Source organism: Mus caroli, unplaced genomic scaffold, assembly GCF_978045245.1.
Source record: "Mus caroli unplaced genomic scaffold, Mus_caroli_1 scaffold_8, whole genome shotgun sequence".
NCBI lineage: Eukaryota > Metazoa > Chordata > Mammalia > Rodentia > Muridae > Mus > Mus caroli.
This window is the reverse complement of record NW_028227263.1, coordinates 117,761,865-117,786,427: the sequence shown is the minus strand read 5'-3', so window position 1 is coordinate 117,786,427 and position 24,563 is coordinate 117,761,865. Positions and strand designations below refer to the sequence as shown.

The 24,563-nt window shown below is 50.0% G+C and overlaps 1 protein-coding gene across 3 annotated transcripts in view; it reads right to left on the bottom strand.

Annotated features, from left to right (window-relative positions):
* The window catches only part of Sptbn4 (spectrin beta, non-erythrocytic 4), a 91,261-nt gene that overhangs the window by 40,691 nt on the left and 26,007 nt on the right, over window positions 1-24,563 (bottom strand). The window contains exons 8-18 of one of the 3 annotated variants that reach the window (XM_085841998.1): window positions 22,548-22,660; window positions 22,143-22,330; window positions 21,949-22,066; window positions 21,544-21,702; window positions 20,284-20,586; window positions 18,298-18,448; window positions 11,483-12,416; window positions 10,349-10,486; window positions 7,155-7,905; window positions 5,716-5,918; window positions 2,322-2,412 (exon numbers count right to left, since the gene is read on the bottom strand). In XM_085841998.1, the coding sequence (XP_085698124.1) occupies window positions 2,322-2,412; window positions 5,716-5,918; window positions 7,155-7,905; window positions 10,349-10,486; window positions 11,483-12,416; window positions 18,298-18,448; window positions 20,284-20,586; window positions 21,544-21,702; window positions 21,949-22,066; window positions 22,143-22,330; window positions 22,548-22,660 (3,149 nt within the window). Of the gene's footprint in view, window positions 1-605; window positions 618-868; window positions 979-2,321; window positions 2,413-5,715; window positions 5,919-7,154; window positions 7,906-10,348; window positions 10,487-11,482; window positions 12,417-18,297; window positions 18,449-20,283; window positions 20,587-21,543; window positions 21,703-21,948; window positions 22,067-22,142; window positions 22,331-22,547; window positions 22,661-24,563 lie in introns of those variants that run through there. The other 2 variants (XM_021166019.3, XM_085841999.1) reach the window with 2 other exon arrangements.

The window sequence follows — 24,563 nt, the reverse complement described above, 5'->3', positions numbered from 1 at the left end:
AGATCCTCCTCCTCCCTCCAGGAAAAAAAAAAAAAAAAAAAAGCCCGAACTCCGCGGCCCCGGGAGGTAAACGCAGTCATATTCAAGGACAAATTCCGAGCCGGCCAAACCCCACCCCACCCCACATCCCCAGAGTACGTGCTCCTCAGGAGGCCAGGACAGCTTCTCACATACACACACGCGCAAAGTCAAACGCTGAATCCCCCAACTCCCTACACAGGGATGAACGCGCACCTAGAGTCCCACAGTGAAGGCAAAAGCCCTAACGGAGGTGATACGCATCCTCTGGGTAAAGCCTCTTAAAAGGGATTGCCCCCTTTGGCCACTCAGTGCTAGGCTAGACTCTCTCCACAACCAAGAAAAACCTCCCTAAAAGTCAGAGCCCCTTGGACTCAGATCACATAGAATACCTCATATCCCTATGCAGAGCCCTCGTCACCCCCCCCCCCAAAAAAAAAGTGATTCACCACCACCCTGCCATCCGAGGGTTCTACGGACCCCGCAGGAACTGAAGACGCAAAGCCCTAAAAATCTGGGAACTCCTCAAGACCAGGACAAATTTGATCCCCTCGTAGGAAGGTTGGGACCCCCTGCTTCACTCTTACAGCAAATGCAGACTAGCCTAGGCTAGCTCCCCTCCCTGCCCCCTCTCCCTGCGGCTCCAGCACCACGGACAGTTCCCGGCTCGTCCCTCCCCCGGGGCGGGGGTCCAGGCCCGCCCCCGCACCGCCCCCGCCCCTCCCTCCCGCGGGCCCAGATGGCGAGCACGCGCACGAGCCCCCTCCCCCGCGCGTGTCCGCGGGGGCGCGCGCAGGCCCCCTCCCCCTCTGTCTTCTCCTTTTCCCCCTCCCCCCGGCGCCCCCGAGACCTGCGGCGGCGGCGGCGTTGGAGGAGCGTCCCTGCGGCAGGCGGGCAGGCACTCGCCCCTCCACTGCGACGGCAGCGGCGGCGGCAGCGGCAACAGCAGAAGCTCCGGCGGGCGCGCGCCCCCTCCCTCGCCCCCGCGCCGCGGCCACGCGCCCGCCCGCGCGCGCCCCCTGCCTGCCTCCAGGCCCGCCTCCTTTGCGGGGGGCCCTAGTCGGGGTGGAGGGAGAAATCACCACATTCTCTGAGCTTCCAGGCCGGGGACCTTCAACTCCATTTCAGATCTTTGCTATTGGGTCCAGAACAGTCATGACAAGGGTCAGGTCCTTTCCTAAGGACAGGAGGGGTCCGAATCCCCGGATCCTTTAACTAAGTGAGGGTGTTATGTATTGGTAAGGGGGGCTGAAGAGATTCCTGGGCCATGGTTAACCCGGAGAGGCTCCGGTTTCTGACTACCATCTGAGGGTAGAGGTTAGGGCAGGAGCAGCCTGGAACATCTGTGATGCTGTCCAGAATCATTGCCAATGAGGAGGGCCAACAAGGACCCATTGCTAATGGGCTCACTCAGTTACGGTGGTGGTGGTGGTGGCGGGGGGCCAGGGGGGATGTTGGAGGTCTGTGTCTACTTCGTATGTAGTCTGCCATGGGTGTTCAATAAGCACAGTCAAGCCATCTTTAGTTGGGGTGGGAGGAGGACAAGGGCTTAGTTCCTGAACCTTCTGGAAGAAACAGGTACCAGTCTTAACAGGTGTAGAGTCTAATCCTGGGTGACAAAGATTGGGGAGCTTGGGGCCGGGGCATATCTAGGAATTGAGACGTCTATGAACCATCTATGAGGTGATAGAGGTCCATCGAGTTCCTTCGGAATACTAGACAAGAGGAGAAGTTTCAGTATTTCAATGCAGAAGCGGGTCTGGGTCATCTCTTATGAGCTGTGATTCCGAGGCGTGTAAGAGAAGGGATTTGATTCCTAGTAGTTAAGGGTCTAGGAATGTAACACGGTAGCTCGAGCCCTTGCCTAAAGTGAAGTCCGGTCCCCAGCACCATAACTAACTAAGCCAAATAGAAGCGAAGACATAGTTCGGACCATCTGATTGAAGAAGTGAGTACTTCTGTCCATTGCTCCATCCACTCCCCAACCCCCACCTCCAGCCCTCCGCCTCTCTCCTAGCTTCACCAATCTCTAGAGAAAGGTGAGATCAGCGCTCCTCCCCTAGGAACCGTAGGCGAGAACTCAGCGGTTGCCAGGGGAGCCCGGGGCCCCTCCTGTCTCCCTGGAGCCCACGTGGGCTCACAGAGACCTGCCAGGCATGCGCTCTGGCACAGGACTCCTAGCGCCTCCTGGTGGCATACAGAGAGCAATGTTCCTCGACCCACTTAGACGGGGCGTCCCAGCGCCCCCAACCATCAGGGATCAGGCATTTTTCTATGGTCCCCAGCACAGCTGGAGGGCCTACCTCATGACAATCTCTAAGAAAGTGCTGCAGCACAAGCTGGTCCAGTAGTTTTTGCATCCACTGCTGGGCCCTCAGCTGATTTTCTTGGCTCCTAAGGAGAAGAGAAAGGCTGGAGAGAGGCTCAGGCATGGGATCAGAGTGCTGGCAGGAGTTAAGTAGAGCAGGGGAAAGGGGAGGCCTAGTAAACACTGATAGGTCAGGGCTCCAGAGAAGAGAGAGAGGAAAGAGAGAATTGGAGGAGGGGGATAAGGAGGGGTAAGAGATAGGCAAAGAAAGGCACAGAGACATAACAACACACACACACAACATGCACATGCAACACACAAAACAAACAGATCAAAAAATGCTTAGAAACAAAATCAAGCTTCATGTGTTAACCAATGCCTTTGCCCTGCCCATAATCCCCCAGTAAAGGGCTCGGGGCGTGGCTCAGTGGGAGAGCCCCTCCTAGAATCCTCCAGTGAAGGGCTGGGGTAGCTCCTGCCTAGAATACTTTAGTGAGGGGCTGGGGACGTGATTCAATTGTAGTGGCACCTCACAGCTTATATGCATGCCTGTCCTGTCATCCTCCATCTCCAGAATCCAGGCAAAGGGAAGATAGCAAGGATGAACCTGTTGGGCCTGTGATAGCTTAGTGTGTAATGGCGCTGCGATATGAGTTCCGTCTTTGGGACCCACACGATGGAAAGAGAGGACATACTCCCACATACTGTCTTCTGATTGTCACACACGAATTGTGACACGTATACACACAAACACTAAATAAATAAATAAATAAATAAATGTAATTAATCTTTTAAAATGTGAAGTGTCTTCTTTCCCAGGCCACCACACACACACACACTCCTACCTTACTAAGTGTTTTTTCCCTATCCTTCTTTGTTTTTTTGTTTTGTTTTGGTTTGGTTTTGGTTTTTTGAGACAGAGTTTCTCTGTATAGCCCTGGCTGTCCTGGAACTCACTCTGTAGACCAGGCTGGCCTTGAACTCAGAAATCTGCCTGCCTCTGCCTCCCAAGTGCTGGGATTAAAGGTGTGTGCCACCACGCCCAGCTTCCCTATCCTTCTTTAACTCTCTCTTACCTGTCTTTCTGGGTGTGACTTGAACAGCACCGCTTATCTTTAGGCCATAGCAATGACTCTTCCCAAGGTCTAATTCAGTGGTTCTTAACCTTCTTAACACTGGGACTCTTTAACATGTTGTGGTGACCCCCCCACAACCATAAAATTCTTTTCTTTGCTACTTCATAATTGCAATTGTGCTATGGTTATGAACTGTAATGTAAATATCTGATATGTGGAGTATCTGACATGTGTCCCCTATGAAAAAGTTGAACCTCAAGGAGTCGCGACCCACAGGTTGAGAATCTTTGGTGTAATTGCCCACCATCTTTCTTAACCATTCCCTGAGAGTTTCTGGTTTCTTTTCTTCCTTTCATTTCATCCTTGGCACTGTATCCCCATGTTATATGCACTCTTTATCATATCTATCCCTTCCATTGGGGTGACACATCCACTGAGACAAGGAGTATTGTTTTTGCGGGGGTATGCACATGTACATAGGCCAGAGGTCAGTATTCAGTGTCTTCCTCTTCTGCTCTCCATTTTTGTTTGTTGAGACGGTTCCTCTCATTTAACCTGAAGTTCACCATCTTGGCTCAGCTGACTGGTCACAGAGTCTCCAGGCTCCTCCTGCCTCTGCCTCCCAAGTGTGGGATTAAAACTGGCGTTACCACTGCTCAGCTCTTTATGTGGGTGCTAGGGGTAAAACTCAGGTCCTTGTGCTTGTGCCTGGACATTTTCCCAGCCTGAGGCAGTTTTTGTTTGGTGTTTGTTTTGTCTGTTTTATTCACAGCCATGAGCTCCTTGAGATACAGTGACTGCTCCGTGTGTCCTTTTTAATGAATGTAAAATAAACGAATGCAGGACTGCCTCTAGAGAGATAGAGAGAACCAAGAGATGAAACAAAAATAAGGTCTGAGAAAGTGGGGGGTGGGAGGGATATGTTGGCACACGCTATAAACCCAGTTCTTAGGAGCCTGAGGTTGGAGGGTCAGAAGTTTGAGGTCAGCCTTAATATATAAAGAGTTGAGGCTAGCTTGGGCTACTGTCAAGGGAGAGGGCATTAGAGATGCACATAGCATCTTTTCTCTAAAGTGGAAAGTGAAGGAGAAAAGGGAAGAGGAAACAGACATTAGAAATAAATGGATACAAAGAGACAGCATGTGGGAGCTACTCCCAGAGAGACCCAGACACAGAGCAGCATAAAAGGGGCAGGAGAGGCCTGACTCTGATGTTAGTCAACATATTTGTCAACCAACATGACAAGAGGCAGGAGTACCTCCTGGAGAAATCTGGAATACATCTTTGTGTGGCCTTTCACTGTGGGATCCCGTGGTTCCCCTGTCACCCACACTCAGTCCCTCTAGTCAGGTCAGAGGACTGAGATTCTCAGTGTTCAAACGCTGTATCTTTTGGTGAACCAGCTGTGTCCTGCTGGCTCACAAAGTAGCCATTAAAATCAAACCCGAAACAATACATTAGAGCTAGGAACAATGGGGCATGTCTATAATCCTATTATTTAAGAGGCTGTAGCACTGCTTTGAGTCTGACATCAGCCTAAGCTACACAGACCCTGTCAAAGAAGGAGGAGGAGGAGGAAGGGAGGGAGGGGAAGGGGGAGAGGGCATAATGATGTGTGTCTTTTTTTTTTAAGAATTACTTATTTATTTTATGTAAATGAGTACACTGTTGCTGTCTTCAGACACACCAGAAGAGGGCGTTGAGGGCGTCTGATTTCGGGTGGTTATGAGCCACCATGTGGTTGCTAGGAATTGAACTCGAGACCTCTGGAAGAGCAGTCAGTGCTCTTAACCGCTGAGCCATCTCCCCTGCCCCCATGATGTGTGTCTTTAGTCCCGTGATGAGGAGTATTAGGAGTTTGATGTCATCCCAAGCTATGAAAAAAGGTCTAGGCTAAGTCAGGTGACATGACTCAGGAAGTAAAGGCACTTGCTGCCAAACCTGAAAAGCCCAGTTTGATCCTCATAGTCATGTGATAGGAGGAGAAGACTAACTCCTTCCAGTTCAGTTGTCCTCTGACTCTGACCTTCATACCTGAGCTGTTGGACACACACACACACACACACACACGATAGATGGATGGATGGATGGAGAGATGGATGCATGGATATAAAAAAATCCCAGGCCAACTTGGTTTACAAGAGACCCTGTGCCAAAAACATAGATTAAATAAACAAATAAGGAATTAAATTGAACCGAGAAAAGGCAGAGAAGCTGGAAATAGGGGTGGGAAGAAAGATCTGGGTATCCCTTCTCCACTCCACTGTGCCTAGACCCCACTTTCTGGGCACAGTTTTGGAACTGGGGACCTACTTCTCTAGCAGCCGTGCCACTGCCTCCTGCGCCTGCTCCCCGTAGGCGTTGCCTTGCCGCAGCAGGCTCTCTGCAGCTTGAACCGCCACCTGCATCTTTTGCTGGTTCAGCTCCATCGTGGTGAGAAAATCCCGGTGCCTTTTCATCGCCTCTTCAACCGACTCCACTGTGCAAGGGAGTTCAGCGCCAGACAGCGCCACCTCCTGGGAACGGAAGGGATACAGGTCAGCTCGGCTCCACCCCAGGACGCTGGTTGGCTTCAGGCACAGTTCCACCTCAGGACCTTTACTCCTGCTGGCCCCTCTTTTTAGCAGTCTGTCCTTCCAGATTCCCCCAGGTCTCTGCCCACTCTGCCAAATCTATCAACTATCCTCTCTTGCTAGCTCCTTCCAGATAATTCACAATCCCAATAAGCCACTTCAAACGTGATAATCCACAAATTCACCTCTCATAAACCACTAAACCCAAGCAGAGCACTAATCTCTGAACTTTGTTCAGAGAAGATCTGTGAGAGTTCAAGGTCAGCCTGGTCTGTACAGAGAGTTCCAGACCCCCAGGGCTCCATAGATCCTGTCTCCATAAAAGCAAGGGTTGGACAGATGGCTCATTGTTTAAGAGTATTTACTGCTCGTCCAGAAAAATCTGAGTTGGGTTCCTAGCACCCACATTCCGAATTCCACAACGACCAACTCCAGTAGCTCCATCGCCTTGGCCTTCTTGGGAATCTTCGAGTGTACACACAGGTGCACACCGTTAAATATAATAAAAATAAATTCTTTTTAAAATTAAAAGATAGGAAGATGAGAGATAGCTCCAGTATTAAGAGCACAGGCTGCTCTTCCAAAGGACCTGTGTTTGATTCCCATCACCCACATGGTGGCTCATAACTGTAACTCTAATCCCAAAGGATCTGGTGCCCTCTTCTGGCCTCCCAGGACTCTAAATGCGTTTTATGCATGAATACACACAGGCAAAACAAATAAAAATAATTTTTTAAATTAAAAACTGGTCGTCTATGCTACTATGCGCCTATGGTGGTGGCACATGCCTTTAATCCTAGCACTTGTAAGGCAGATGCAGTAGGATCTTTGTGAATGCAAGTCTAGCCTAATCTACATAGCAAGTTTCAGCACCGCCAAGACTACATAGAAAGGCCCTGTCTTGATTCGATGATAGATAGATAGATAGATAGATAGATAGATAGATAGATAGATAGAAGATATACAGATCTATCAGCACCATGAACCCACACCATTCAACATAACCTTTTATCTGTCACACACCTCAATTTTCCAGATAAACCACTACTTCTCCTTTAATTCCCTACCCCAAACAAAGCAGGAATCTAGGGGTCCCAGGAAACACATCTAAGCAAGTCTGTAACCCTACACCCAATCCCTCTCAGCCCAGACCCCGCACCCCAGCCAGCCATCAGGCACCTGGTTGCGCAGCACCGCAAGCGCCTGGCACAGGTCTCTCAGGAAGAGTTGATAGACGTGCGCCTGGACCAGCGCCTCCCTGCGCTCCTCCCACAAGCCGAGCAGTTTGTGCCAGCCAACCTCGAGGTGCGGCAGCCACTCGTCTAGCGCCAGACCGGGGCCCAGCTCCGCGCCCTCAGACGCTAGCAGCGCTTCACTGGCAGCCACGATGCGCGCGTAGTCCTCCTCACGCTGATCCACCTCCTCCTTGAGCGCGGCATGGCGCGCCAGCAGCCCATCCGCCTCCTCCAGGCTGCGAGGCAGCGGCCCCTCGACGGCGCCTGCTGCCTCCTGCGCCCGCACCAGCCAGTCCAGGAAAGTATCCAAATCGCGCAGGAAACGCTGCAGGCGACTTGCCGCCGCAACCGCCTCGCCGCAGGCCTGAGCCGCTCCGGCCAGTGCGCCCCACTCGGCTCCTAGCTCCTCGGCGCCCTGGTGCAGGCGCGTCGCCTGTGCGGGGAAGCGTTCGGCCAGCAGCGCCGCCTCCTCCAGCAGCGCCGCCTGTCGCGGCTCCAGCGCCTGTAGAGCCGCCTCCAGGCCACTCAGGCGCCATTGCAGGGCTCCCCCCGCCCGGGGCGCGCTCTCCACCGCCCGTCGCTTCTCGCGCACTTGGGCGCGCACCTCCGCCACCTCCAGCACGTGGTTCTCCACCAGCAGCACCGCGCTCATCTCCTCTTTGCGCTGTTCCACCAACTCCACGATGCGGTTCCACCTGTTCAGGGGCGGGAAAGAGGGTGATTGGATGCGGAGAATCCGCACACCCAGGGTAAAATCCAGATCTTCTGACGCTCAGATGCCTGGGAGAGTCCCAGTTTGTGCCTAAATCAATAGTATCGCACTCTGGACAGTGCTTAGAGCGCAACTCTCAATGTATGTATCGTTCCAGCGCTACCAAGTTATCTTCATAATAATATTAGGGTTCTGTTTGTTATCTCATTATCTTTCAGAGTTTATTAGCAACTGAGGATGGAAAACAGGCAACAGCTGCCTGCCTAGGGCACACAGTCCAGAGAATCACAGCTGTGTGGTGTAGTGCACACCTCTGATCTTAGCACTCCTTGGGCTACACAGACCCTGTCAAAGAAGGAGGAGGAGGAAGGGAGGGAGGGGAAGGGGGAGAGGACATAATGATGTGTGTCTTTTATTTTTTTAAAGTATTATTTATTTTATGTAAATGAGTACACTGTTGCTGTCTTCAGACACACCAGAAGAGGGCATCAGATCCCATTACAAATGGTTGTAAGCCACCATCTGGTTGCTGAAAATTGAACTCAGGACCTCTGGAAGAGCTCTTAACCACTGAGCCATCTCTCCAGCCCCATAATTTACTTTTTAATGTCTGTGCTCATTTCACCTGCAGGTATATATATGAACCACATGCCAATCTGGTACCCACAGAGGTTAGAACACAGCATTCAGTCCCCTGGAACTGGGGTTACAGTGGGTTGTGAGCCAGAAACAGAACCTGAGCCATCTCTTCACCCCACCCCATCCCTTTTTAGATAGGTCCTAGTAGGTAGCCGAGGCTAGCCTGAAACTTGTGATCTTTCTGCTTCTGTCTCCTCAGTGATGGCACTGGATACAGGTACACTTCTGGTTTTTGAGGCAGAATCTTGTTAAGTTGCCTTGAAACCCTGGACTCCAGTTCCTTCTGCCTCAGACCCCTCTATACCACCCAAAATGTAATTTTAAAAAACATGTTCTAAATTCTGGAAGCTCTACTGTGGACCCCAGGAGGCTGGAGGATAAAACAGTAAATTAAATTAAAGTATTTAGGAAGCCAGTGGTGATGGTACACTCCCATTATCCTAGCATGTGGGAGGCATAGGCCAGCCTTGTTATACAGAAAGTTCAAGGCTAGCCTAGATTACAGGAGATCTTCTCTCAGAAGTAAAAAGGAGCAGGGCATGGTGGAACACATCTTAGTCCCAGTGCTTGGGAGGCAAAGGCAGGCAGATCTCTGTGAGTTCAAAATGAGGCTAGCCTGGTCTACATAGCAAGTTCCAGGATAGCCAGGACTACATAGTGAGACTCTGACTCAGATAGATAGATAGATAGATAGATAGATAGATAGATAGATAGATAGATAATTTAAGAATGGAGCAGGTAGAAGGCACATGTCTATAATCCTGCTAGGTAGGGCAAAAGGATCAAGAGTTCAAGGATATTCTCAGCTACTGAGTTCAAGGCCAGTCTGGGAACAGCAGTCCTTGTCTCAAGAAACCAGAGTAATAGACAACTAAATAATACACCTCAAATAAGATAAAGTGCATTAGAAAACTCCTGACCGCCGGGCGTGGTGGCACACGCCTTTAATCCCAGCACTTGGGAGGCAGAGGCAGGCGGATTTCTGAGTTCGAGGCCAGCCTGGTCTACAGAGTGAGTTCCAGGACAGCCAGGACTACACAGAGAAACCCTGTCTCGAAAAACCAAAAAAAAAAAAAAAAAAAAAAAAAGAAAACTCCTGACCAATAACAGCACCTTATGAGTTCTTTCTGGACAAACCAGTGAATTGCCAATGAAACTGGCTGCGTCCTCAGCCCATCACCACCAGCATTGGGTATGTAGTATCTTCTTGTCAAGTTGCCGTTGAGACTGAAGAGACGGCTCAGTGGTTAAGAATTCGTCTTGCTCTCACAAAAGACCCTAGTTCCATCCCATGCGCCCACATTGGGTAGCTTACAACCACCTGTAACTGCTGGTCCATGGAATTTTACACCCTCTTCTGGACTATACAGGTACTACATCCAAATGAACATGTGTACACATGCACATACATATGTGTACACACACACACATGCTAAAAATACAATGAAAATATCTTTCAGTCGGGCAGTGGTGGTGCAGACCTTTAATTCCAGCACTTGGGAAGCAGAGGCAGGTGGATTTCTGAGTTCGAAGCCAGCCTGGTCTATAGAGTGAGTTCCAGGACAGACAGGGCTACACAGAGAAAAAACAAAAACCAAACCAACCAAACAACAACAACAAAAGGAATAAAAAAAGAAAGAAATCTTTCACACACACAAAAAAATTCCTGATCTACAAAGTGCCCATTAACACCTCGGAAGGGTTGATATCACACACCTCTGGCTTTCACGGTGCATGGATAGAGAAGGTGCTATCAGGAGGAACTTCCTGCACCAGGACCCACCTACCTGCTGTTGAGATGGTCCTGACAGGAGCGCACCTCGTCGGAGCTGGGATGACCTCCTTCTACCAACTCCTGAACTGTTTGGTTCACATCCAGGACTCGGCCCATCAGGCTGTTCATTTCCTGGTCCAGACTTTCAAATCTGCAGAAGAGGAAGAGGATGTAGAAGTCAGAGGTCTGGACTCTCAAGAGCCAGCTCACTTCTTTAGTTGTAGGTCTTTATGACATTTCTCAAGTTCCTTCGCAGGAATTTTTCTCTCTTTCTTTCCTACTCTTTTGTTGTTGGATTGGGGGGGGCAGTTTGTTTTGTGTCTGTGTGTCTGGATTTTTGGGAGAGAGTTGTTTGTTTTCTTTGTTTTGTATCTGTCTGTTTTGGTTTTGGTTTGGTTTGGCTTTGCTGCTGCTGGTGATGAAGCAGGGTAGCACATGTAGCCCAAGGCTGACCTCAAACTCTCCAAGTAGCTGAGGATGACCTTGAACCCAGAAGGGCATGCAACCCTGACCAGTACAGGCTCCAGTTTTTCTATGGGTTGCTGTAACGTTAGATTGTCCAATGCTCCACCCTGCCCTCGATATATATGTCAGGCCAGGATTCTTGATTTATTTTTATTTATTTTTAATTTTTGAGACAAGGTCTCACTGTATTGCCCTGGCTGTCTTGCAAGTCACTATGTAAACCAAGTTGCCCTCAAATTCACATAGACCTGCCTGCCTGTGGTGGGACTAAAGGCTTGCTCCAGGGCGGGAGCCACCTCACTGTCTAGAGAGATGACATCTGTCTTAATGGGAGTCCCATGTGTGGACCAGGTTGGAGGAGCCTGTAGAAAACTTTAAGTGGATCCATATGTGTTCTGTGAATATAAACCGCGTACTGGCAGGAAATGGCTTTGGGAGGTACTGTACCGGGCAAGCATTTGCTAGGTGTCAATCTGTGAACTCATTTCCTGTTCACCATAAGCTTGAGGCATAGGCTATGATGTCTACCCCATTTGACACATGGGCAAATCGAGGTCCAAAGTATGAAGCTGATGAAGCCCGGAGTGACGGATAAAGCTGGGATTGCCCCCATGAGAACTGGCGAGCCAAAGCATGTGGTGGGTGAGCAAGGGGCCCTGGGGGCTTCCCCGGGTGCGCTCACCGATGCTGCACCACCTCAACGTCGTCGAGGGAATCGGGCACTCGCATGGCCAGCAGCCACTGCTCTTTCTCCCCGATCCACAACTCGCAGGCATGTACCTCGCCGAACATGCGGTACACGGCGAGCGCGTCCCGAAGCCACTGTCGTCGCAGCGCGGCCACCTCGGTCACCTCGGCGAACAACTGTTCGGCTTCCACCACGCGCACCTGCAGAGCCACCACCAGCGGCCCTGCGCCACTGGCTCCTCCCAGTGTCGCCAGCTGGCGCCTCAGGCCACCCACAGGGCCACGGTGCGCTTCCACCTCCCCGGTGAGAGCGCGGTGCTGGCGCGCCAGGCGACGGCTGGACGCTTCGTCGTGACCAAAATCTCCGGCGGCTGCTAGACGATACGCGTCACGAAGCCAGTCCAGGAGCCCGTCCAAGTCGGCGCCAAATTGGTGCAGCGCCCGCGCCTCCTGCAGCCTCCGTTCCCGGCGCGCAGCCGCCTCTTCCAGCCGCTGCCAGCGGCGCCGAGCGCTAGCCGCGCGCTCCGCCAGGCCAGCCAAATGCAAAGGCTCGGCGCCTGGGCCCACGGAGCCACCCGCCGCAGCCAGCTCCTCCCCGCGTCGCAGCGCCTGCTGCAGCAGCGCCCGCCGGCCGCCCAGCTCGCCCTGCAGGATCTTATGCTGCGCCAGCAGGCGAGCGGTGCTGGACAGGTCGTGCGCGCCGCCCGCCGTGCCCGCCGCGCCACCACTGCCGCTCGTGGCCTCTAGGAGGCGCTCCTTGTCCCGCGCCCAGCTCTCCGCCTCCTCCAGCTCCTGCAGCAGCGCCCACAGGCTCCGAGAAGCTTCCAGCTCCGCGCGCCGCCGTGCTGCCTGCTCCTGCAGCTCCGACAGACAGCCGTGCACGTGGTTCACACGGTTGCAAATGACCTGAGGGTCGCAGGGCTGATAGCCTGGGGCAGGGGAAGGAAAAGGTAGGAAGAGATACCAGCCCATGCCATCCTTTCATTAGGCTTCCCAGACATCCCAAGTTTAGAGCAAGCTTTCCTGGATTCTCGCCTTCTCACCATCTATCTCAGCCTTCCTTCCATGGAACACCACTACCTGGGTTAACTGTTCCCTGTGGGCAGGTACGGGCTATCTCCTTCATTATCACATTTCCACACCATTCCACAAAGGGCAGAGCCCAGTGAACGAGGGTGATTTTTCTCCCAAATACTGGGATTAAAGGCAGGTCTGTCCCATAAACTTTATTCCTCAAATTTTACGACTTTCACCTAGGTACCTAGTTCGTATGTACATAACTGTGAAATTGATTTGGCAGATCCCAGTCAACCTCTCTTTGATGGAGCTAATGTAGTCAGTACCACACACCTGTAATCCCGGAGTTTGGGAGGTGGAGGCAGCAGGATCACATGTTTAAGGCCAGCCTGGACTTCATAGCGAGACTCTGTCTAAAACAATAAAGGGGGGCTGGAAAGGTGGCTTAGCTGTTAAGAGCACTTGCTGCTCTTCCAAAGGACCTGAGTTGGGTTCCCAGCACCCATGTGCGGACTGTAACTCCAGCTATATGGTATTCAGTACCTATTCTGGCCTCCACAGGCATCCTTTCTCACACAGGTGCGCGCACACGCACACACACGCACACACACACACACAAATCAATCTTTAAAAATAACTTTAAAACCAACCCAAGTGGCCCAGTGATTCAGGAAACTGCCTGGATTACAGAGTGAGTTCAAGGCTAGCCTGAGCAACTTAGTGAGCTTTACAAAATAAGTAAAATAAAAAGAAGGCAAGCTCAGCCTTAGAGTATTAGCTCTGGGGCCACCTGTGAGCAACTGGGGGCCAGCTAATCAGTAGACCACCTGCTTAGTGTGACCAAAGTCCTAGGTCCAATCCCCAGTACTGAAAAGGGTCTATCAAGAAATCATGTGATGGACTAGTAGTACATCGTCACCATGACAACACAATCCACACTAGCCTCTTGGTTGTATCCTTAGTGCTACTGGTCATCTCAGGGGTGTCGTCACAAGAAAAGGACAGTAGAGGCCTCCTGGACAGTCATACCTAAGGCAATAGAAAGAGTCCCAACAGCCTCCTTGGAGGGTATGGGGCAAGTGGAACCATGCCACCAGACAGAAGAACTGGTAAATCTCATCATTGGGAATGGTAGGTATTAGAATGAACTCCTAACAAGGTTCCTGTCCTAGAGCATGTGACCGAGACACCCCACTAAAAGGCCCATTACAATCAGTCACCTATCATAAAAACCTAGAATTCTCCATGCTAATGAGGTATCTAGATAGGCCCTGAGTGTTTAGCCAATGAGCTTCCCTTCCTGGGCATCCCTTCTTGCAAAAGGTATTTAATGTCTGGTTCACCCTGAGTAAGATGTATGCATCCTCATCTAGCATGAATAAAATAGTTTGGACAACAAGGACCATCGTCTTCATCAAGGATGGCCTCGGGGGAGTGGGGAGGGACAGAGGCCTTTGTCATACAGAACCTCGCCTAAATCTCCTGTAGGCCTCTCTTCCAGCTCCTCTGTACTATGGGGCTCGCTTGGAGATTCCACCCTGTCCTAGGCTCACTGAGGGCCTGTGGGCTCCTGTATCCAACTCCTCTTGGGTCCCCAGCAGTGTCTGAGTACACAGGAATTTAAGAACCACAGCCTCTGTCCCAGCCCCATCTGTTTCTCACCTGGAGAAACACGGGCTAGGAACTCTGTCTTAGACTCTGTTTCGCCTTCCCTGAGCCTGTTGGTGGCCAGGCACCCCAGCAGCAAGGAAGAAATGCAGCCTAATGAAACCTCAGTGGCTGCTCACTCTATCTTCCTTCCTTTCCTTTCCTTTCCTTTCCTTTCCTTTCCTTTCCTTTCCTTTCCTTTCCTTTCCTTTCCTTTCCTTTCCTTTCCTTTCCTTTCCTTTCCTTTCCCTTTCCCTTTCCTTTTCTCTTTCCCTTTCCCTTTCTTTTCTTGAGATAGGTAGTCAAGTACCTCCAAATGCATTGAACTCTGTTTAGCCAAAGATGACCTTAAACTCCTGCCTCCTGAATTTATCTTCCAGCTGCAAGTTTTACAGTCAGTTGTTCACCAACACAATGTTTGTGCTGATACAAAGGACTGAATCCAGAGATTCCCACACCATAGGCTAGAATCTACCTAATTAGCCTCATCCCCAGCCCAAATTTACTCTAGGAGGTAGCAATGTCCCGGGAAGAATGAGAAATTCCCCTGTCATCTTGCAAGCTCTGTGGTCTGAGCTTCAGTTTTCTCATGAAAGAAAGAAAGAAAGAAAGAAAGAAAGAAAGAAAGAAAGAAAGAAAGAAAGAAAGAAAGAAAGAAGAAAAGGCTTCCAGCATTCAGGCCTAGCTGACCAGCATCAGACAGCTCAAGAAACACCATCAGATAAGACCATTCATGCCAACAGTGTAGTAGAACAAAACCAAGCCAACTCCTAAGCATCTCTGTGTACCAACCAAAACATGGTGGGTGTGCAAACCACAGTAACCCCTCCCCACATCCCAGCCAATGCAAATAACCACTTTTGTTAACTGCAAAAGCCTCCACCTGCTATTCCTATATAGGTAAGAATGATTAAGACGCCAGTCACCATGGGGCTAGAGAGACTTCTCAGTAGTCGAGAGCACTTGCTGCAGAAAACCCTGGCTCAATGCTACCCGACACCTAATTGATAGCTCACTACCATCCATAATCCCAGTGTGAGGGGATCTGATGCCTTTCTTCTGACTTCTAAGGGCACCAGGCATGTATGAGATGCACATACATACATGCCAGCAAACACTCATACACATAGATAAATCTATAAAAAAAATTAAAGTTGTTTAGTCATTTACATCCCTTGTGCTGGTTAATCTTTAAAAGACAAACCTAGGTTTCCTATGAGGGTATTTCAGAGATGTCAGCTGAGGGGGGAAGGCCTACTGTATGCATGTTATTGTGTAAAGATCATCCTTGTATTATTCAAATGCTGGTTTCTGTGCCTCCATATCTGGTTGCAATCCTTATTCTAAGAATTTCTGGGCTGGTGAGATGGCTCAGTGGGTAAGAGCACCCGACTGCTCTTCCAAAGGTCCAGAGTTCAAATCCCAGCAACCACATGGTGGCTCACAACCATCCGCAACGAGATCTGGCGCCCTCTTCTGGAATGTCTGAAGACAGCTACAGTGTACTTACATATAATAAATAAATGTGTACTTACATATAATAAATAAATAAATCTTTAAAAAAAAAAAAGAATTTCTGTCTCAATGTGGTATAAACATTGCTCCTCAATTATTCCATGATTGGTCAGTAAAGCTAGCTGATTAGCCAATGATTGAGCAGGGGGAGAATAAGGCTGGACTTCCTCCTAGGCGGGATGGGGGGTGGGGAGGATTTAGCCAGAGGGATCTTCATCCACAGGGAGAGAGTCCATGAGACACCATGGAGAAACAGCTGGAGCAGAGAAAGCCATAAAATGCAAGGATCTTGGGGGTTTGGGCTGGGAGGCAGCCAGATGATCATAGAGGATTAAAATAGGTTAATACTGCTCAGTTGTTGTGCCTTAAAGTTTGTTAAATAAAAATATAGTCCAGTCTCAATTATTCAGGAGCTAGCTGGGTTGCAAGAGAAACTGCAACACTTATTAAAAAGCCACTAAGAGCCTACCCTGAATGTCGGGTGACATCATCCCAAGGATGGGCGGGACTGAATGAGAAGGATGCAGGGAGCAGGGCCCTGACCTTCATCTCTCTCTGCTTCCTCACTGCAACCTAGTGTGGCCAGCTTCCCTCCTGCTGCCATGCTTTCCACGCCACAGTGGACTGCACTCTCAATTCCTGCGTCCTGAATTTGCTTATCAGGCATCTTGTCATAGAAAAACACACTTCACAGAATCATGCCCAGGTCACCTAACCCAAGTCCAAATCCTATGAAAAAAAAAAAAAAAAAAAAAAAACATTATGGGGCTGGAACTGGAGTTCAATGGAATGGCAGAGTATGCAAAGGTCAGGCTTCCTCCTTTAGGATCCCAAACCCAGACTTCTGTCAATACTGTGAGATAGCTCTTGGTCATCTCTGCTTTCAAACATCCAATAAGTCCCATTAGAAGGATCCCTACAGAGGGATTCCTGATGAAATTTGGCGGGAGGGCAGTGACCCCAGCATTGTGTGGGTTTTGCCTGTCAGCATCCACACTCTGCTTTGGTGTCCAACCCTCCTGATTTTCTTAGTCCTGTCTGCACAGTAGGCTGACCCACTCTTGGTCCTGAAGTGGGCGTGGCACATCGGTATGGCCAATTAGATCCTGGATGACTGAGAATCATCAATGGGGCAGAACATGTAGGGACCACAACCTGCTTTCTTCTTCTGTCATTAGTATTGGGAGAAAGGGAACTGTCTCCTGGTCTGTAAGGCTGGGGTGTAGACATGAGTCTGTATGATTCCATACTATGCCATATAGGGAGGGACTGCCTGACACTGTACACAAACACAGACTGTAGAAGCAGTCTGAGGAGCATCAGGAAATCCCTCCTGGATGCAGCCTGGCCTGAAGTCACAGCACCACTTCCTCGCCATTTTGATTGCACTTGCCAATCAATTCCTCTTGATTCCTTTTAAAAACAGACAAGGTCTCATGTAGCGTAGGCTGACACTGAACTTCCTGTGCTGGCAAGGCAAGCCTTTAACTCCTGATCCTTCTGTCTTCCTTTCCTGGATACTGGGATCACAGACACCATTACCACCTAACATCGCCTTTCATTCTCTTTTCTTTCTTCCTTTTTTCTTTTGTCAATACAACAAGGTCTCGTGTAGCCCAGGATGGCCTCAAACTTACAGCAATCCCCCTGCCTCAGTGTTCCAAGTGCTGTGTATGCAGGTCTGCACCTCCTCCTCTGCCTTCCCCTAGATTCTTTAAGCCAATTGGGTTGAGTATCTACAGCTTGTTGCTGAACAGCTCTTGATCATATATTGTTTTACATGACGTATGTTATAGTTATATGTTAGGGATAGGAAATGTTAGGGCATTAAACGTGATAGGTTTGTGCTCTACACTGAGCCACGCCCCCAGCCCCTCACTGGGGGATTCTAGGCAGTGGTTCTACCACTGAACCACGCCCCCAGCCCCTCCCTGGGGGATTCTAGGCAGGGGCTCTACCACTGAGCCACGCCCCCAGCCCCTCACTGGGGGATTCTAGGCAGGGACTCTACCACTGAGCCACACCCCTAGTCCCACAGTCAAGCCCTCTGTACCTGAGCTACATCCCCAGCCCTGCACATTTGATGTTGCTGTTTTAAGATGTTAACTGAGATTAAGATGTGAAAGGTGAGCCGGGCAGTGGTGGCGCATGCCTTTAATCCGAGCTCTTGGGAAGCAGAGGCAGGTGGATTTCTGAGTTCGCGGCCAGCCTGGTCTACAGAGTGAGTTCCAGGACTGCCAGGGCTACACAGAGAAACCCTGTCTCGAAAAACAAAAACAAAAACAAACAAACAAAAATGTGAAAGGCATTGCACATTAATATTCAAAACAAGCGAGAGGTATTCCTGTATAATCTCAAAGCAGGACAACATTAGGTGGTCTCTTCCTAATTAAGTAGAAGCCTAGACTGAACTTAGACGCCTCCAAAAACAAGGACTTCCTACCATTCTTCCTTCCTTCCATTCATCCTCCCTTCCTCCTTCCTTCCATTCATCCTCCCTTCTATTCTTCCTTTCTTTCTTCCTCCATTCTCTCTTCCTTCCATCCTCCTTTCTTTCCATCCCTCTCACGAGCCCTCTTTGCCTCTCATGCATCCACCATGAGACTCACCGCCTCCATTCTCCAGACTCACCCTGTAGCTGGGAGAATCTCAGGGCTGCAGCATTGAGGGCCTCCACTCGCTCACTCTGGGCTGCGATGTCCCCCTCCAGCAGCCCGTGCTTCTGCAGCAGGTCATCGGCCTCCACCAGATGCTGCCCACATTCCCGAGACAGCAGCTGAGTCTGTCAAGAGACAGTGAGCTGGGCATTGTCCGGGGCCACTTACCTCTCCCCACCCCACACCAGCCTTTGCTGCAGGACACAGCTGTCATCTGTCACGGTCTCCCTGTGCCCATCACCCTGCATCTCTGTGTCTCCCAGAATGTTCCCAACTCTCAGGATCTCCACAGTTTTATCATATCCCCCCTTTCCCTCACTCTATCCTATCTTCCCTCTTTCCCCCTTTCTCCTCCTGCCTTTTAATCATTTTCCTTCCCTACTTTTCTCTCCCCCCTCTCTCCCTCTCCCCTTCTCCCCTCTCTCCTTTCTCCCCCCTCTCCTGTCCATCAATCTCTGGTAGATATCTCTTTTTTGGGGAGGGGGGCGGTTGAGACAGGATTTCTCCTTATAGCCCTGGCTGTCCTAGAACTCACTCTGCAGATCAGGCTGGCCTCAAACTCAGAAATCCCCCAGATATCTCTTTTCTAAAGTGATCTACCCAGGTGTTTTCCCTGTAGCCAGAGATTTGCATTTCTCCTTTAAAAAGTGTGTGTAAGCGTGAATGTGTGTGTTTGAGTGTATGTGTGAGTGTGGGAGTACATGTGTAAGTGATTGTGTATGAATGAGTGTATTAGTGTGTGTGTGTGTCTGTGTGTGAGTATTTGAGTGTATGTATGAGTTTGTGTGAATGTGTGTGTGTCAGTGTATGTGTGTGAGTGCATGTGTGTGGATGTGTGTGTATATGAGTGAGTGTATGAATGTATTAGTGTATATGTGTGTGTTGTATGAATGTGAGTATGAGTGTGTATGTGTTTAACTCTGTGTGAGTATATGTATGTGTGTGAGCGTGTGTGAATGATTGTGCATCAGTGTGTGAGTGTAGGTATGTGAGTGTGGGAATGTGTGTATGAGTGAGTATGGGGTTGCATGTGAGAGTGTGTATGTATGGGTGTGTATGAGTGAGTATGTACAGTGTACATGTCTGGGTGTGTGAGTGTGCGTGAGTGTGTGTGAGTGTATATGAGTGTGTTGTATGAGTATGTGTATGAATGTGTGTGAATGTGTATCAGTCTATTGGGTGAGTGTATGTGAAGGGTGCATGTGTGTGAGTGTGTGTGTGAAAGAGTATGCATGCATGCTCATATGTATATGCATGTGTGCGAGTGTGTGTGCGCATGTGTGGGGGGCACTCATGCCAAAGCATGTGTGTGAAGGTCAAAGGTCAGCTCTGTGAAGTTATGTGTCCCTTCCACGTGAGTTCCGGGGCTTTCAGAGCAAGTGATGGTGACCTTGCCTACTGTGCCATCTCACCTGCCCTGCCTTCCTTTTCATTACCTTTGTTTAATTATTTACTGTGTGTGCATAGGCACACACGTGCTCATTTTCGTGATCTCAGAGGACAGTTTGGGGGAGTGTCCTCTCTCCTCCTACCATGTGAGTCCTGGAGATTGAAGTCAGGTCACCCGGCTTGATAGAAAACACTTTACCTGCTGAGACATCCTGATGGACTGTTTTTTTTTTTTTTTTTAAAGACAGGGTCTCATAAAGCTCAGGCTAGATTTGAACTCTCGATGTAGCTGATGATGTCCTTGAACTCCAGATCCTCCTCCCTCTAACTCCTGAGTGCTAGGATTACTGGTGTGCACGACCATCCTCAGTTTTGTGTGCAGCTGGAAGTGCAACCCAGGGCAGGCAAGCACTGTACCAAGGGAGCTACATCTCCGTTTACCCGAGGCTTCCTCTTTATCTCTCTGTCTCTTCCCCCTACATCTCCACCTCCTTGTCAACCCATAATCTGCATCCCTGTCCCCCAAACACCTGACCCCCCTGCACTCTGAGGCCCCTCATCTGGTCCTCACCTGCATCTCCTCCATCCAGTCCACCATGTAGACCATCTCCTGGAAGACCTTCTGCAGGGCCAGATTCTGCTCAAGCCGGGTCCGCCGGGCACCTACCAGCCCAGTCAGCAGGGCCCACTGGCGAAGGACACTGTCACGCTGGGCAGCCACCCGCCGGGCATCATAGTAGCCTTCAGCTGCCAACGCCTGGGCTAACTCCGCCACACCCTGAACCCGCTCCTCATAGGCTGCAATGTCTGCCTCAATGGCTTCGTGCTTCTTCATGGCTGCCTCCACTGCCGGCAGCTCATATCCGAAGTTGTCCTGGGCAGTTGCAGGCCACAGACACTTACCATGCTGCCTCAGCAAGTCCTCCTGATGCTTTGATCCCAAATGACCCTAGAAACTCTCCCCTCATCATCAGAGAGCAAGCCTACAGTGTCCTTTACCCTAGACACCAGTCCCACTTCCCCAGTTATCTTAAACATCACTCCACCTTTCCCTGTTAGCCTGGAGACCAACCTCATCCTCCCTGGTTATCCTGGAAACCCGTCGCACCTGTTACCTTAGAGACTAGCTTCACCCTATCCAGTTACCTTAGAAACCAGTCTCATCTTCCCTTGTTACCTTGGAGACTGGTTCCACCCACCTCCAATTACCCTAGCAATCAATCCCGCCTTCTCCTACACCTCGGAAACCAGACCCATCATAGTTTCTCCAGACAACAGAACACCTTTTCTAGTTGCCCTGGAGACCAACCCCCATCCTCCCTTGTTACTCTAGAAACCATCCCACCTTCTCCAGTTTCTCTGGAGACCAGTCTTACTCCCCTCCGTTAGATCTCTCCACCTGTCAGCCTGGTACCCAGAAAACAGTCCCAGCTCTGCATTTGCCCTGGAGACTGGGGACCAGATTTGTTGCTTAGGGGACCAATTCTATCTTCCTGTGTTACCCTGGACACCAGATACAGTCTCCATCCTCACTTCACTTAAGGAGGAGACTATTCCCCTGCTACTCTAGAGACCAACTTCACTTTTCTGTTAGCTCAAAACTTAGACCCATTTCCCTTATCGTCTTCCATCATTTAAAAAATTAAACCAACCCTCTGTGGTACATAGCCTCCATTTTGAGCCTCAGTACAATGAGAGCTTCTCACTCCCACCCCCACCCCCCAACCCCCACCCTCACACCCTTACCCCACCCCCATCCTCCCACCTCACATTCCCATCCCCCCACCCCTCACCGCCTCACCCCCTACCCTGGCCAAGCCCAGCCGTGTACCTGGGAGACCAGGCGCTGGTTCTCATTTAGCCAGCTCTCCCTCATGGCCACCTTGTGGTCAAATCTTTGAGCCAAGAGTTCCAACTTCTCCTGCCGGATGAGCTCCGCTCTGAGGGCCGCCTCTCGCTCATGCTCTGCCTTCTCCAGCTCACCCCACGCCTGGAGGAAGACAAGAGGAGGTACTTGGATTTCAGCAACTGTCCCCTGTTTAATGATCCTGGCTTTCCTGTCTGAGACCACTCATGGCATATATGACACCTTCAAGCAAATTAGGAAAAAACAAAACGCTGCCTCTTCATAAGTCTACCACTGGAAGACTATCAGAATAAACATTCAGTCCGTGCTTCTATAACGGGAACCTATACAATGCCATCTTGTCTCTCCCCTGTCCCCAGCCTCCCTCACCTTGTCTATATCCCAGATGCCGCAGCCTTCTCGAGGCACAAAGAGGCGCCGGTTGTGGGCGCGCAGTTTGCTTTGGATGCTGAACAGTAGCACCTCCAGGTTCCCCTTCTCCTGAAACCTGAGAAGACATGAGTTCAGGGTTCCCCCGTCTCCCACGTCCGTCACCACCCCTCCAATACTGGGCCGAGTCTCACTTGACGGGCTTCTCCAGCGTACAGTAAGCCGTGAAGGCCTGCAGCTGCTGCTGCACCCCACTCAGGGAGTTGGCAAACTTTTGGTTGCTGATGAGGTCCACGGTGCGATGGATCCAGGCCAGCAGCTCCGCCGCCAGCTCCTCATAGCGCTCTATGATCTTGTCCACCTCCAACACCTGGTCCAGGACCTGACCCAGCACAAAAACAAAAACCGGAGAGTCACCTTCATTGTGCACGGGAGAAATCTCCAAGTCCAAGGTGTGGGGGGGTCTGGTTCCGATGTAAAGGCGGGTGGGGTGAGAGGACCGCACAGGCGGCCCTGGGTAGCGGTATAGATAGAGATTTATCTCCTAGACCCGTGATTCCTAAGGTCTCCACCCTCCCCACTCCTAGGCTCCCTCCTACCTTTCCAATCCGCTTTCCCTCCACAGCCAGCGCCTTCATCTTGGAGAAGTAGTGGTAGAAGGAGACCACATAGGTGATGATAGACTTCTCATCTGGAGCCTCCATGTTCACATCTGGAAGGGGAAGGGGTTCAAGGAGCACGGTGGAGACTATCTGCGTGACCTTAGGCAAAGCAACCTCTCTCCTCCTCAAGTGCTGGGGTTCTCTTGTCTTTTCTTTTCTTTTTTTTTTATTAAAAAGTTGGTTTTTTTGGTTTTTGGGTTTTTTTTTTTTTACCATTTCCTGTTTACATGTTCTGTCTACATATGTCTGTGCACCGTGTTCATGCAGTGCTACTAGAGGTCAGAAGAGGGCGCCAGATCCCCTGGAGCTGCAGTTAGAGACTGCGACTGTGAGCTGCCCTGTGGGTGCTGGGAACTGAACCCCAGATCCTCCCCAAGAGCGAACCCTCTCTATCTTCCTGGTTTTCTGTTTCTATTTCTTTTCCTTTTCCTTTTTCTTTCTTTCTTTCCTTTTTTTTTTTTTTTTTTTTTTTTTTTTTGAGACAGGGTTTCTCTGTATGGCCCTGGCTGTCCTGGAACTCACTCTGTAGACCAGGCTGGCCTCGAACTCAGAAATCCGCCTGCCTCTGCCTCCCAGCTTTCTTTCTTTTTTTTTTTTTATTCTTTTTTCTTAAAAAATTGTGTGTGTGTGTGGGGGGGGGGGTTAACACAAAGTTTCTCTGTGTGGCCCTGACTACTCACTCTGTAGTTCAAGCTGACCTTGAACTCAGAGATCTACCTGCCTCCCAAGTGCTGGTATTAAAGGTGTACACCTCCACCACCTGGCTTTTTTTTTTCTTAAAATTTTAAACTTCATTTTCATTTTATATGTATGGGTGTTCTGCCTACATGTGTGTCTGTATATCACATGTGGTGCAGTACTCCCAGAGGCCAGAAGAGGGCGCTGGGTACCCTGTGACTAAAGTTACACTTTCTGGGGAAGGGGTTGTTTTTGTTATTGTTTTTTTAATCTGCCCAGTGGGGATCTTCTAAATCATGGGATCAAGCGTAGTCAGACAGACAACCACCAATAAACGGACTAGAGTTATTTGACTACATTAAGTTAGTTATGTGCCATGAGGAGCTGGCTCCTCTACCAGGTGGGGCTCTGGGACCAAACTCACGTTGTCTGCTCAGTGGCAGCACATTTACGGTTGAGCTATCTCAGTGGCCCCTGGAATTACTTCTGAACACTGTCCTATCCCTATCCCTCAGGCCTGGGGCACATCCTTCTTGCTGCCTCGATATTGTTCCCCTATTGTATGCGTAACACTCACAGCTCAACTCAATTCCCTCACACAAGGCTCTTCACCCTGCCTGGGTCTGCATTCCTTATCTCAGTTTCTTTCATCCTTCTCCCTCATAATATTGTGTGTGTGTGTCTGTCTGTCTGTGTATCTATGTGTCTGCCTGTGTCTGTGTGTATATGTGTGTCTGTGTGTCTATGTGTGAGTCTATGCATTAGTATGTCTGTGTCTGTGTGTGTGTCTATGTCTCTCTGTGTGTTTGTGTCTGTGTTTATATGTGTGTCTCTGTACATGTGTCTGTGTGTCTGTATGTGTCTGTATATTTGTATGTGTGTCTGTGTATTCATCTGTCTGTCTCTCTGTGTGTCTGTCTGTGTCTGTCTGTCAGTGTCTGTGTGTCTGTCTGTGAGTATATGTGTGTCTGTATGTGTCTCTGTGTGTGTATCTTCCTGTGCCTATGTAATTGTATGTGTGTCTCTGTGTGTGTGTTTGTCTGTGTATGCCTGTGTATTTGTATGTGTCTGTGTGTATATGTATATGTGTATATCTGTGTCTCTCTGTGTGTGTGTGTATGTACATGTGTGTTCTGCACATGCTAGGCAAAGGCTAGTGAACATCCACCAAGTTCCAACCTGCCCCCATAACAGCTTATCATTTCCTTTTTGAAGGCATCAGGACATGAGGTTAAATCAGGACCACACCATTACCTGAGTTCTGTGAGATATCTA